At 43.5% G+C, this 13,523-nt stretch overlaps 1 protein-coding gene across 1 annotated transcript; it reads left to right on the forward strand.

Moving 5' to 3' along the window:
* Positions 1–5,322: 5,322 nt before the first annotated feature.
* On the forward strand, positions 5,323–12,642 carry LOC140588921 (E3 ubiquitin/ISG15 ligase TRIM25-like). The gene is made up of 2 exons (XM_072711582.1): positions 5,323–5,946; positions 12,520–12,642. Exons 1-2 carry the CDS (start codon positions 5,356–5,358, stop codon positions 12,640–12,642), a joined length of 714 nt encoding a protein of 237 aa, XP_072567683.1. The 5' UTR covers positions 5,323–5,355.
* The last annotated feature ends 881 nt before the right edge of the window (positions 12,643–13,523 follow it).

Raw genomic sequence — 13,523 nt, forward strand, 5'->3', positions numbered from 1 at the left:
TGCATTTATTCCTAGCTAACACTACAACTGACATAAGACAGACATTACACCTAACACAAACAACAAACACGAAATAACGGAATAAAACAAACGATGTAACTATGAAAATGCAATGACCGGATTTAAATGAGTAACCTGAAATGGGAAATACTGTTCTGCAAAGCAAGCACAGTTTGTGGAAACACGACCCTAAAGTCTTATAGCAGGTTAACAGAACAGCTTAAGTTGTTAGAATGAAAGGAAGTTGGTTTACTTGGTTGAAGAGTGGGGGGGGGGGGGGGGTCTTGGCAGTTGATGGCTGAGCTGATGGCACTCAGGAAGGCGCGGCGTTTGGAGCAGTGGAGTGGAGTCCCTTTAGATTCTCTCTCCTGGTGAAGCTTTGTCTTGGGTGCTGTTCTCTGTTCAGCTGGGCCTTCACCGGAGGGCTTCTTGTGGGCTTCTCTCCTCCCGGGCTGATGTTCTCCTTCGGGCTGGCGGTTATTCTCTGCGCTGCTGCTGGTTGTTCTCTGCGCTGCTTTGTTCTGAGGTGCTAGATTTTTATGGTCTAAAGTTCATGAATAGGGATGACCAGGAATTCGACTCCCGGCCCAATGGCTGGCCATCCATTTGGCGGGCTTTCGGAAGGGGGTCTGTATCAGTCCTTTTGGGATTTATGGCCCGCCTGATTCTACCTTTACTGATGATTTTCATTAAGCTGTTATAACTTTTGATACATCCACTTTTATGGTAATCACTGACCAGATTTGGAATCAGGGGTGATTAACAATCAGTTTGATACCAAACATGCCATACCAGCTTCACAGGTACATACCTCATACCATCTGCATTAATTGATTAAACAATTAATTATTGTATCTATGTGACTGATTCACATCAGTATAGGATACAGGGGTTTTGGGTTGCACCTCAACAGATGTTACACTTTGTGTGGATATTACATCGAATTTTCCTATTACAAACAGCACATCTTATCCATAGATAGGCGTGGCCGTTAGTTTGTGGTAATATCAATATAAGTTGCACATCTGGAAACAACATATTTTGTTTGGTGTGGCTTGTGCCAATTCATCTTCTCCAGAATGGATAAGATACACCTTAATTCAGTTCTTTTAACATAGCATGGAGGAGCAAAGAAACTTGGTGACTGTCCACCAAGATCAGATAAGGACCACAAAGGAATGTTGGAAGAGAAGGGGGGGTTTTTAACAAAGCAGACTCTCTAAAAGTTAGGACCCATTGATTACACTCACTTTCCAGATTCTTCTGGTATACCATGAGAACATACATACAATGGTAGCTATACCTATCTATTTATTTAAATTTATATGTGTTCAAGTGCAAAGGGGTGAAATAGGTGATACTCCGTGAACATGGTTATAAGGGTGGCACACAAAACACTAAGATTGTCTAAGGACACATACAAACATAACGTATCTGTATATTGAGACTAGTAGTCGTGAGTAAATCAATATACAGGGTATACAAAAGCCAAACTTAAATGAAATTTCCTTTAGGGTGTCCGTCTGTTGGGTGAGTGAGATGTAAGGCAGAGTGTATGTGGAGGGGGTTGTGTGCCAAGTCGAGGGACCCCTGTCCGTGAAGTCCACTCTGCTTGTCTGTAGGTCCCTAAATCTTTGGGCAATAAAAGTTGGAGTGCTGGCCTCCCTTGTTATCTGTGTGTGTGTGTGTGTGTTTATGTGTGTAACCCCCCTTTGGTGCCTCTCGTACCAGGCTCGGCCTTGTCTCAGGCCACCTGGAATTTAGGCCCTGTGATATGTGCATGTGTGATCCTACATATCTATTACCATTGCTTTGTTATTCCTTTCACATCATCTACTGTTACACCATGTTTTTGGGGCGTGACCCGGTAATGCCATGGTGATGTTCATCAAACCTGTTGTGTTACGATTGGTTGTTTCGCAGGGAAGTGTCTATTAAAATGGGAACTGTACATGGTCAGTAGCACACTGAGGAAGGCAGCACGCTGACATGCGTCTGTGTTGTGTACAGACTTCCAATAAAACTGTGTTGAAGCAAAATGTGACCTCTCTTTGTTTACTTCCCTGAAGCTCTCCTTCAGCTCCCACCACCAGAACTGCAGACTTAAGGCATGGCCTGGACCCACACCTGAACCTGACTCTGAGCCTGTCCATGTCATGGCTACAGCCTGTGACTCAGAAAGCACTGCCCTGTTCCTGCTCCAGGCTCCTAGCACAGCGAGAGCAGTTAGCTGCCTGTCCTCCTGCTGGCTCTCCCCAGCTAGCCACCATCTGCCCACTGGCTCCTTGTAGCTAGCAATCAGCTCCCCCAAGGCTCCCCGCAGTTGGCTGCCCCTGGCACCATATGCACAGCATCTGGCCCGGGAAGCCTGTTATTACATCTGCACTTAAGGCTCCTGGCCCAGAGAGGGCCGCTCAGCCCGCACCCTCAGCGTCCAACACAGGTGAGGCCTTGCTTGCCTCCAGGATTCTCATTGAATCTGGCACGGTTCCCTGATATCTAGCCGGTACCTGCCACACTGCTCCCTGATGTTCAGCCGACACCCATCTCGCCTCCTGACGGCCTGCTGGTACCTGCTTTGTATCCTGATGTCCCACCGGCGCCTGCCTACAAGCCGCTGCCAGCCCTGTGCCAAACTTCCAGGCTGCCACCAGCCCAGAGAGGATGGACCCAGAGGATGTCCTGCTGGAGGACTTAGAGTGGGACCCTCTGGACTTGCCCTGGGTCCAGCTATGTGGGCCCCAGCCTCCATCCCAGACACGGGCTGCTCTGGTCCCAGTGTCTGGGGTGGTCATTGGTATCAGTAGGGGTCCAAGAATGGGGCAGGATGAATCTCTGTCTCCCAGAGAGGGGGTGCCAGTCTCTGCTCTTGCCCTGTAGGTCCCTTGCCATCCTCCTCTTCCCGTCCTGTGGTCACCTTGCTGCCCGACTGCTCTGCAGCTCCCTCAGCGCCCCCCAACTCTGCTAACCCCTCACGTCACTTCTGTATTATTCTCTCTAATTGTTGAACAGAGCTTGACTTGATACCGGCTAAATCATTTCCATAAACTTGGACAGAATAAACACCACTTGGACACTGGATGCGGTGAGGACACTCAATCTCTTGTTTATTGGTCTATTTGCAGCTTAAATAGGAAATCACATGGCATGGTCACATGACAAACACACCTGAGAGTAATTCACAATAATTGGGAGCACACCCATTAGCCAATCAATCAATTAAAACTAATGATGTTTTATTGCATCACAACACATCCATCTAAAGTGCTTTGGGACGACTCTGCTGTGAAAGGCGCTATATAAAAATAAATTAACTGAATTGAATGTCCTGCCTCCTCCCTGGCTTGGCTCTAACAAGCCATGTTTGGTGCTTGTTGGTCTCACGTCTCGTTCCAGCCCTCATGTTAAACACTCCCAGCTGCCTCCAGTCTGTTCCCTCGTTAGTCCTGTATTTAAGTGCTTCCTGGTCCTGTATTTCCCAATTTGATCATTGATCTAGTGCCTCATGTGTTGCCTGTTCTCTAGCCTGACATCCTGATCCCAATAAGTCCCTGTTAGTTGCCTGACACCTGCTCCACGAGTCTTTCATCCCGGTGACACGACACCGACCGCCAGTGACATCTCTGTGGACTCAGAAATATCAGCCTAGCTGCACTAGTGCCTAAGCAGCACCTTGACAGCGGCGTGTTTGCAGTGTCATGTTTGCCTCACTTGTTCACCACTTTCAGCAACAGTATCTGATGAATACTGGAAATGTAAATGTAATGATATGCAAGTGAGTGTGTCTGCTTTGAAGGAACAAAGATCACACCTGCTTAGGTAAAGGGTGGGGAAACAGGTAAATCCTGTAAGGTAACATTCTTAAAGTCAGCTTACATTCCAACACAGTTCTGGAATATGAAGTTCATAGTCAGTCATAATTTTGTAGCATTAAAATGTAACTTTTAAATAGATCCTAACAGTATGTGTGATTGTGGCGGGGGGGGGGGGGGGGGTGTGGGGTCTCAGGGTGTAACCTCTGGCTCTGGGCTTGTTTCCTGTCCCTCCTGCTGTATGTGTGAAGTTTGCATGTTCTTCCAATGTGGACTTTCTCCTCCTACTTTGGAAAACATTAAACTGCGATCGGCTGATTGGGATCTCTAAGCTGCCCTTAGTGTGAGACTGTATGTGTGAGCCTGTGCTCTGCTATAAACTACTATCCTATCCATCGTGCCCCCCTCCCTGTGCCACCTGGGACAGGCTCCAGGCTCCCCCCGTACAGGATAAGCAGTAATGGAGGACGGATCCACACTGTTCCAAAGAAAGGGCTCCAGCTCCCTTCAGGACTTCAGACCAGCTGCTCTCACTTCACGCCTCCAGGCTTGTGGGTCTGGTTCCCACTCCTGGTTCTGCATGTACAGCTTGCATGTTCTCCCCGTGTTCCTGTGGGTTTCCTCAGGTTTCCTCCTGCTGTCCAAGATCATGCAGTTTGGTGAATTAGTGTCTCTTGATTGTCCTCAGCGTGTGAGTGAGTGTTTGCCCTGTGATGGACTAGCTTCCCATCCAGGGTGTCTCTGCCTTGTACTCTGTGCTTCCTGTGATGTGTGTGTCCCATAACCCTGTACTGGATAAGCAGATATTGGAATTTGTTGGATACTATTTTGATATTTTATCTTTCTGTTCCTGCGGGTGGCTGAAGCTGAAACTTTTGGCTTAAATGTGAGACTTTAACTTAATAGTGTTTAATGAATATCTAGAATAAACTTTCATTATTAGATCATGGAAAAATTTTGGGTGGGAAAAATTATCAATCTGAACCTGGTCACCTGACTCTCCTTCCTAACACAAATACACTCCCAGCACAAACACCCAGAAAGAAAATGAAGATATATGACATATATGTGCTACACCCTTTATTTTCATGAATACTATATATAGAATAATATAAAAAACAAATCTGTGGATTGACAGTATTTGTCAAAGCTTGTTCTGTCTAATCCTGACATAGTCTGTCTATAATTGCACAAACCTGCATGTTTCACCTGAAACTACATGATACCAAACAGACACAGAAATTCATTCTCAGTAGATCTGCTCTCTTATGCCTTTCTACCTAATTTCTATCTATGGTACAAAATCAAAGAGTAGGATATAGCTTGTTTACGGAAAAATGTCAGATATTCTCATAAAAGCTAAATAAATGTCTATTGTGTGTATAGTTTGCATAATGTACTATTTTAGTTTTAAACTCCAACTCCAGTGTTTGTCCAGTCTGCTCTTCTCAGTCTGGCCTCAGTCCAAAACCACACCTGCTGCAGCCTGAGAAGCAGGAAGTGAGAGAAAACAAAACTTAATCATATCAGTGTTTGTGGTAAAATGGCAGAAGCCAGTATTGCAGTGGATCAGACCCAGTTCAGCTGTCCAATCTGTCTGGAGTTACTAAAGGATCCAGTAGCTATTCCCTGTGGACACAGTTACTGTATGAGCTGCATTAAGAGCTGCTGGGATCAGGAGAATCGGCGTGGAGTTTACAGCTGCCCACAGTGCAGACAGACCTTCATATCCAGACCTGTTCTGGCCAGAAACACCATACTGGCTGAAGTGGTGGAGAAACTGAAGAAGACTGGACTACAAGCAGCTACTCCTGCTGACCATTATGCTGGACCTGGAGATGTGGAGTGTGATGTCTGTACTGGGAGAAAACACAAAGCTGTCAAGTCCTGCCTGGTGTGTCTGGCCTCTTACTGTGAAACTCACCTCCAGCCTCACTATGAGTCTCCAGCTTTTAAGAAGCACAAGCTGACTGATGCCACTGGACATCTGCAGGACAAGATCTGTTCCCAGCATGATAAACCCCTGGAGGTCTACTGCCGTACCGACCAGCAGTGTATCTGTTATCTCTGTACGATGGATAAACACAGAGGCCATGATACAGTCTCAGCTGCTGCACAAAGGGAGGAGATACAGGTCAGGCCAGAAGTTTTCTTATATAAATATAAAGTCAATATTAAATAAATGGATTTTGTCTTAAGAGATGTTAGTGTAATTGCTACAAAACACTCAGACCACGTCTGGTTTGGTAAAATGAAAGAAAAATTAACTGAAAGTGCAAGTTTAAAAAATTCTGCTTGAATTCCTACTGAAACTCCTACAAACATCGAATCATGTGGCTGCAGCTGAATATATACAGCAAGCAAACAAGGTGAAGAGGTTCACTTACTGTTTGGCTGAGCATCTGAATGGCTAAGATGTGTGAGCTAAGATGTTTTAAATATGGCACATTAAATTTAACAAGTTATCTGGGTAAACAAGAAATTTTTCTTTTTGAAACTGGTCCCTGGTTTTTCTAAATGGCTGCACTGGAACGTGTTTAACTCGTCTGTGACGTCATTCCCAGCTCAGAGTTCCGGCCTCCGAGGTAAATGGAGCTCAGCATAAGAGTAGCGGCTCCATCATCTCAGAAACAGCCAACAAAAATAGTAACAAAAATGCCTAAGATGTTTGTATGGAACGCCATGATACTCAAATAAAATAAATAAGTATATCAAAAAATAAATAAAGGAATAAATTATATCTAAAGATAAATAAAATAATAAATAAATATTTCAATAATGTGTCCTTTTATTTTTAAATAATTCCATAAAAGATATTATATTTCATAATAATGCTTGTCTTCTTTGTATAATTTTAAAATTGTATTTCATATTAATGCTGCGATTTTTATTAGACAGTCATTATTATAAAATATTATTACATGTAATGTAAATGTGATTACTTAAATAAATATATTTCTTGTGAAACTATATCAACACAGTTTTTTTTCAGGATTGACACTCCAGCCTCTTGAAAAAACTCACACTGGTCCATTCAGACTGGTGTGGTGCTGAGGCGTCACCCACTGCACGGCTGCACTCAGGTTCTCCTCCCTGAGGTGGTTGGTCATGTGGTGGGTGTGGTAAGGCACTGTAATCAGCGTGTGCTCCTTACCTTACCTACCTTACCTTACCTTACCTACCTCAACACAGTACAAATGTACGTATTAAAAAAGGTCTTTCAGTACTTACATATACCTAGATCACTGATTCTCCAACTTTTTCAGACCAAGGACCACTTTGTCTAAAAAAAATTTTTCAGAGACCACCCTGAGCCACGTACTGCTACCCTCCGACCCCCACCCCACCCACAAAACCCACATACACACACACATGATCTCATATATACAGGAACATACTTCAAAAGAGGTCAATTTGTTTGGAACTACATTTTTTTGAAAGATCCAGGTAAAACCTATGGTTGTGAGGAATTAGGTAGGCCTATCCACAACAGCTCTAATAATGCTGCTGCATATTACGCATCACTGACTGAATGTCTGTCTCTAAACTGGACAGTCTTAATCTCATACTGGGGGCCACATTGATCTGGTTGCGCTGTTTTGTTTTCAAACCAACCAGTGTTGAAAATCCAAGTTCACAGTTGTAGGTGTTTGAAAACGGCATTGATATTTTTAAAGCAGACTCCGCGAGCTCAGGGTGCTCAGGCTGGATGTCGATCCAGAAGTCAGTCAAGGATTTTTCTGGAAATGCCATCTTCAGTGATCCATCAGATGCAATGTCCACAAGGCTGTCTTCCTCTCTTGCAGAAAACTTAGAACTGACACGCTAAATGTGGGTTTGGTCTCCAAATGGATTTCTGATCCACTCAAAGTCCATGTCTAATTCTGGGAAGTATCTTCCCAAATGCGTGTGAAGGCCACGCAGGTGCTCCTTAAAAGCTGCAATGGTATCGCTGTCCAGGACCTCCTCAGCTGTGAGGAGAAAGTCTGCCAAAGTAGGGAAATTGTCGAATTGTAAGCGATCGAGGCGAGTGCACCACAATTCCGTCTTCATGCGTGCTGCGTTAATTTTGTCCTGTACAGTAAAGACTGTGACTGTTTCCCCTTGAAGTGCCAAATTCAATGTGTTGTGGAAACTGAAAATATCAGCAAGGTATGACAACTTCGCAAGCCATTGAAAGTCATACATTCTGTCACAGAGTTCATCAGTCTGATGCATGAATAGCTTAAGCTTGTTGCGCAGCTCGAAAAAATGGGTCAGAACTTTTTCACGTTACAGCCAATGAACCTCTGTGTGTTTCGTGTGTTTCTGACCAGGAAGCCCCTGACAGCCCAATATAAAACTATATAAACAATTACACTCTTATTATATGTTTCTATTCACACATCCATTTTCTAGGCTACTGAACACACATTCTTACCTACACGCTTTAATTTCACCTTCATGTAATTTTTACCGGCACATTTCACTAATATTAATAAAGTGTGGAGCAGCTTTGACATAAATAATGAAGCTTCGTCACAGTGCGCTGTCCTTGTGTCTCTTCCCCGTGTGGCCAGCAGCCATCGCTGTCCTTGTGTCTCTTCCCCGTGTGGCCAGCAGCCATCACTGTCCTTGTGTCTCTTCCCCGTGTGGCCAGCAGCCATCGCTGTCCTTGTGTCTCTTCCCCGTGTGGCCAGCAGCCATCGCTGTCCTTGTGTCTCTTCCCCGTGTGGCCAGCAGCCATCGCTGTCCATCCCCTTTGTCGTCTCATTGTCTTTGGCCCTAGTGTGTTCTTCCTTTTCCCCTCATGGCTGCATTTGTCTCAGTGGGTTGAGTGTATAGCACTGAGGCTGGGACCAGCTGGTCATGGGTTTGAGGCTGGTCAGGAACCAACCTCAGCTCTTTCATTTAATTATTGGTTTTCTATTCTTCCTAGTGTTTATTAGTTCTGTGTTCTCCTTGTGAAGCTTGTGCCTTGTTTTATTATGTTCCACATGTTTCTGTATTTTCTAAGTGTTGAATTCCTAGTGTGTGATTAGTGTTTCTTACCTTCCATGTTTGTTGGAGTTTTCCTAGTCTTGTGTTCATTAGTATAAGTTACTGCACCTGTTGCCTGTTTTCCCTGCGCCGTTGTTATTGGTTAATTGTCTTATGTGTCACATCTGCCTCTTCGTTAGTTTGGTTGTCTGTTGTATTTAAGTGCTTGTCCTCCTGTTTGTTGCTGATTCATTGTTTGTGTGGTGGTGGTGGAATGTTAGGTCATTGTCTTTAGTCGCAGCCTGTTTTTCGACCTGGTTGCTTTTCCTGGTTATCTTCCCTTAGTTGCCCATAATGATGGCAAAACAAAGCTTTTGGAAGCAAGTGTGTCAAAAAATGATTCTGTACTCAATGATTTTCTAAATGGTGAACATTAGTGACACTAGGTGGTCAAATAAGTAAATAGCAGTTCATTTTGACTGAGTGTAGTGCATCAGGATATATACAAATAGGCAAACATTCAAGTGGTCTGTAGTGCTTTAGGAACATTAATGTACTGGTTAAGTTAGGCTGTGCAATGTCTTGTGGATTGGGCAACCTTTGAATTAACTGGGAAGTGGTGCATGTGTAACTCAAGAGGGGGTATTGGACTACAGATTTTTGTTGAGGAACAGTACTTGTTGAACAGCGTGGGGACTAAGTTGGTTACGTTTTTTATTCACAATTATTCAATGCTTTAGAGAATACCTGCTCACAGGGAACAGAGGTCGCTGGAGTGCAGAGAAACTGTATTGCAAGTTCATATAAGTGTGGATACACAGCCTTCTGCATATCCCAGAACTGCAAACGGTCTTCAGAACGCAGCATATTTGGGTCACTGAGGTACTGCTGAACCTCCACAGTAGCATCTGCTGTAGAACCCTTGACCCTTTTGCTCTCCCCCACATCACTGTCCAGAAGATCCCACAGACCTCAAACTAAAATGATAAAGCATGAATCATTATATACACTGTGTATTTTGTACTGTGCAATAATAATTATTTATCCCAATTCAGTTTAATTGAACATTATCATTAAAACGTGAAAGGTTGCAACAGTACCGGTATGCATTGCAGAACCAGATGAGGTTCCTGCAGGCTCTGGTTCTGGTGCCTGATTGGCTACAGAAACCTGCAGTTTTATATCTTGGACCCAGCAGTGTGGCCAGTGTCATTATGCTCATGGTCTCATAGACTGACAACCTCTCAGTGAGCAACTTCAAGAGGTTCTTGCACAACTGCTGGGCCTTAACATTTTGTGTCTGGGACAGTTTCAGATTCACAGCATGTCTAAGCATGTGGATGAGAGGAATTACCTTGGATCCTGATTTCTCTTCAGAAAGTGGAACAGTTGCCTCATTGAAACGTCATAAAACACCCAGACAATCATAAATTACGTGATATTCCTCTGAGGTCAGGGCTGTGAGCTCTGTCTTCAGAGTGACCAATGCAGCACCAACTGGCTCTCCTTGATCATGTGATCACTGCAGCATTGAATAGGTGCTATTCCAGCTGGTTTCCACTTCTTGAATCATTCTGAGAGTGGGTCTGCCCATCTGCTGCCTTGCCTTGGATCTGATATCGTCGGGTCCTTGTGTCTGATCAATAGCCTTCTTCACGACCAAATTCAGTGCATGTACAAGGCAGGTTCTGTGTCTGACTAAATAAGCTTCCATATCCTCCTGAGACCCAAGGAAAAAAGTGTCCTTCAATTTTAGGTTATTTGTCTTTGGAGGAAATAAGACATCTTACAATTTAGATGTTTTTAAATTTATTTTTATTTTTAATTTCACAGCATGTCCTCTTTAGTGTACAACAAGAATAAATATGTTTCCTAACATTAGTGAAAAGATAGATGCAAAAATAAAATGTCCACTACAATGGACATAAATGAATGGGTGGGGTCTCAGGAGGATACGTATGGATGTCCACATGTCAGATGTTAGACTTACTGCTTTGGCCTTTTTCACCTCTTCCTTTGCTTTCTCTTTTTCTATCTTAAATATTTCTGCCACCAGACCCTTTCATGTTTGCCTGGATGGGAGAATGTAGCTTGGATCCAGGATATCCACAAACTCCCTAAATCCAGCATCGTCCACTATGGTGAATAGTTGTGAATCCTTCACAATCATATCGATCAAAGCCTCATCAATCATTTGCTTCTTGGTCTCTATACTGGGAATATTAAACAGATTATCGGGTAATACCCTCACCCATATCTGATATTATGTATTCATACAAATAAACTGAACTTTAATAATAATAATTGTGTTCTTATTGTGTTCATTGTATTTCTAAATGATTTAATTATTGATAAATTATCATTAAATCATTATTATGATTAAAACTTATGCTGCAGTGTGTGTGTGCCGACATTCGAAACCGGTAATGAGGTTTCCAAAGCAGTCACATGGTTGAGTGCAAAACAAAGCTTCAGATGACCATGGTCACATGTTTAGGGGAGAATGGCGGAAACCTCCAAGCTGTGCTTCAGAATGTAGTGAATCGTTTTTTTGTCACATACCTCAGAGCTTCGGTGTCAAGCTTTACATCACTAGCTGCCCCATTCCCTCTGTTAGTCTGCATGTCGTTTTTTTAGCTACTTTTTCCCTGGTGAGTTCTGACCCCTTGTTGTTCCTTTATTTAGTGTCTTTCCAGTTTTGTTCAGTTTACTTAAATCCCTTTGTCTTGGAGCTTTTAAGTGGATCGTCACCTTGTTTCCCTGCCTGCACCAGGCCGCGCCCCAACATGCACATTAAATATATGATCTGTGCAAATTCTGAAACATCTTTAATAAATCACATCTTACACATGATCTTTTCTGAATTTGCATAGAACATCAGTGATGCACACTATGACACGGTTTCCATATGAATGGGTCACAACAGTCCAATATTAAACCAACTTCCCAGCAGATTCAGAGTTTTTAGTGTCACAGGAGAAAAGATGCATTGTTGTTGTTCACAGTGCAGTTTACTACACAGTGGCTCATTATCAACTGACATGCGATCTGACATAAATCAAATAGGACGTCAGTTGAGTAGCCGGTCCTGCAATGCAGCCCAGGACACATTCGCCTTCACATTGCTATAAGAATGTGGCCATATGCAGCCCAGACCACCTCCCAATGTGGTTTCTGTTGTGTATTGCGGGCTGGTGAAGCCACCGTATTAGTTACCATTGCTTTATGGGTAATGTGGTTTATATATATACTGGAGAGATCTGTATGTGCAGAGCGCGCGGGTAGCTGTACTGTTTATCTACCTATTGCAATTGCATTAAAGATAGCAGTAGGAACGGCAACTCTGAGTCCATGTATCTCTTTGTTAGTGGCCATACACAACAGTTTCAGTGATCAGATCTCAATGGATCTTCAATGTGTCCTGGGTGCCTTCACACCTGTAATTAGCGCTGCCCACTTGTGATTGGATCACCCAGGACGCATGTTAATACCAGGTGGAAACAGGAACAAAGGGTCAATGGTCAGTTTATCCTACCTACAGTCAATAAATCATTTAATAATATCTATCCATCCAACCATCCATCCATCTCCTAACCGGTAATCCCGGTCAGGGTCACAGAGAGCGCCTGGATCCTTTCCCAGGCAGCATAGGGCCCAAGGCTGGGGTCCACCCTGGACAGGATGATTAATGAATATGATCTCAGCTAATGAAACAAACTTGTTTTGCCATCTTGTTTACAATCTGTAGAAACAAATGGAGGAAACACAGAGAGAATTTCAGCAGAGAATTCAGATGAGAGAGAAGGAGCTGCAGGAGCTGAGAGAGGCTGTGGCCTCAATCACAGTGAGTATGAACCTGAAGAGAAGATAACAGCTGGCTTGTGATCATATTGAATCTTCTTTCAGATTGCAGATTAACAGACTTGTGGGTATTAATCAAATTAGTGCTGCTGTGGGTTATTCTGTGTCAGTGATTTAATGGGACAAAGTTGCTAGATAACAGAGTTTAACCAAGTGTTGCAGCAGTAGTAGCTTATTTATTTAGAAAAGTACCATAAAAGGCCCATTTGAGAAAAATGCAACTTTGCACAATCCAGTGTAATGGAAAAATAAACCAAAAAGTCACCTATTAAACTAAGACCCAATGGTGACAACCAACCTGCCCCATACAGCCACCAGTCTCTGCCAAATCCCTGCAGCTGACAGTGTATGAGCTTAATGAGTGATCATTTCCAATCAGTGCTGGCTGGGTTTCAGTACCTGAGGCATCCAGCATGGTGACGCTCCAAACCCCAGCCCTGTGCTGTTTTTATACCTCCTGTCAAAAAGGGCCAATTGTAATTTACCCTCCTCTGCTCCCTGTGTCACCAACAGAGCTCAGCACAGTCAGCAGTGGAGGACAGCGAGAGGATCTTCACTGAGATGATCCGCTCCATTGAGAGAAGACGCTCTGAGGTGACAAAGCTGATCAGAGATCAGGAGAAGGCTGCAGTGAGTCAGGCTGAAAGACACATGAAGATACTGAAGCAAAAGATTGATGAACTGAAGAGGAGACACTCTGAGCTGGAGCAGCTTTCACACACAGAGGATCACATCCATTTCCTGCAGGTAACAGAACAGCTACTTTGACAATAAGAAAACCAGAGTATTCAAATGGATGCATGTTCTCATTTGTATTTCAGCTAGTCTGTCATTTGTCAGATGTTAATGGTCCTGTTAATTACATTACAATACACATTTGTTTTGATGAAG

Source organism: Paramormyrops kingsleyae, chromosome 4, assembly GCF_048594095.1.
Source record: "Paramormyrops kingsleyae isolate MSU_618 chromosome 4, PKINGS_0.4, whole genome shotgun sequence".
Lineage (NCBI taxonomy): Eukaryota > Metazoa > Chordata > Actinopteri > Osteoglossiformes > Mormyridae > Paramormyrops > Paramormyrops kingsleyae.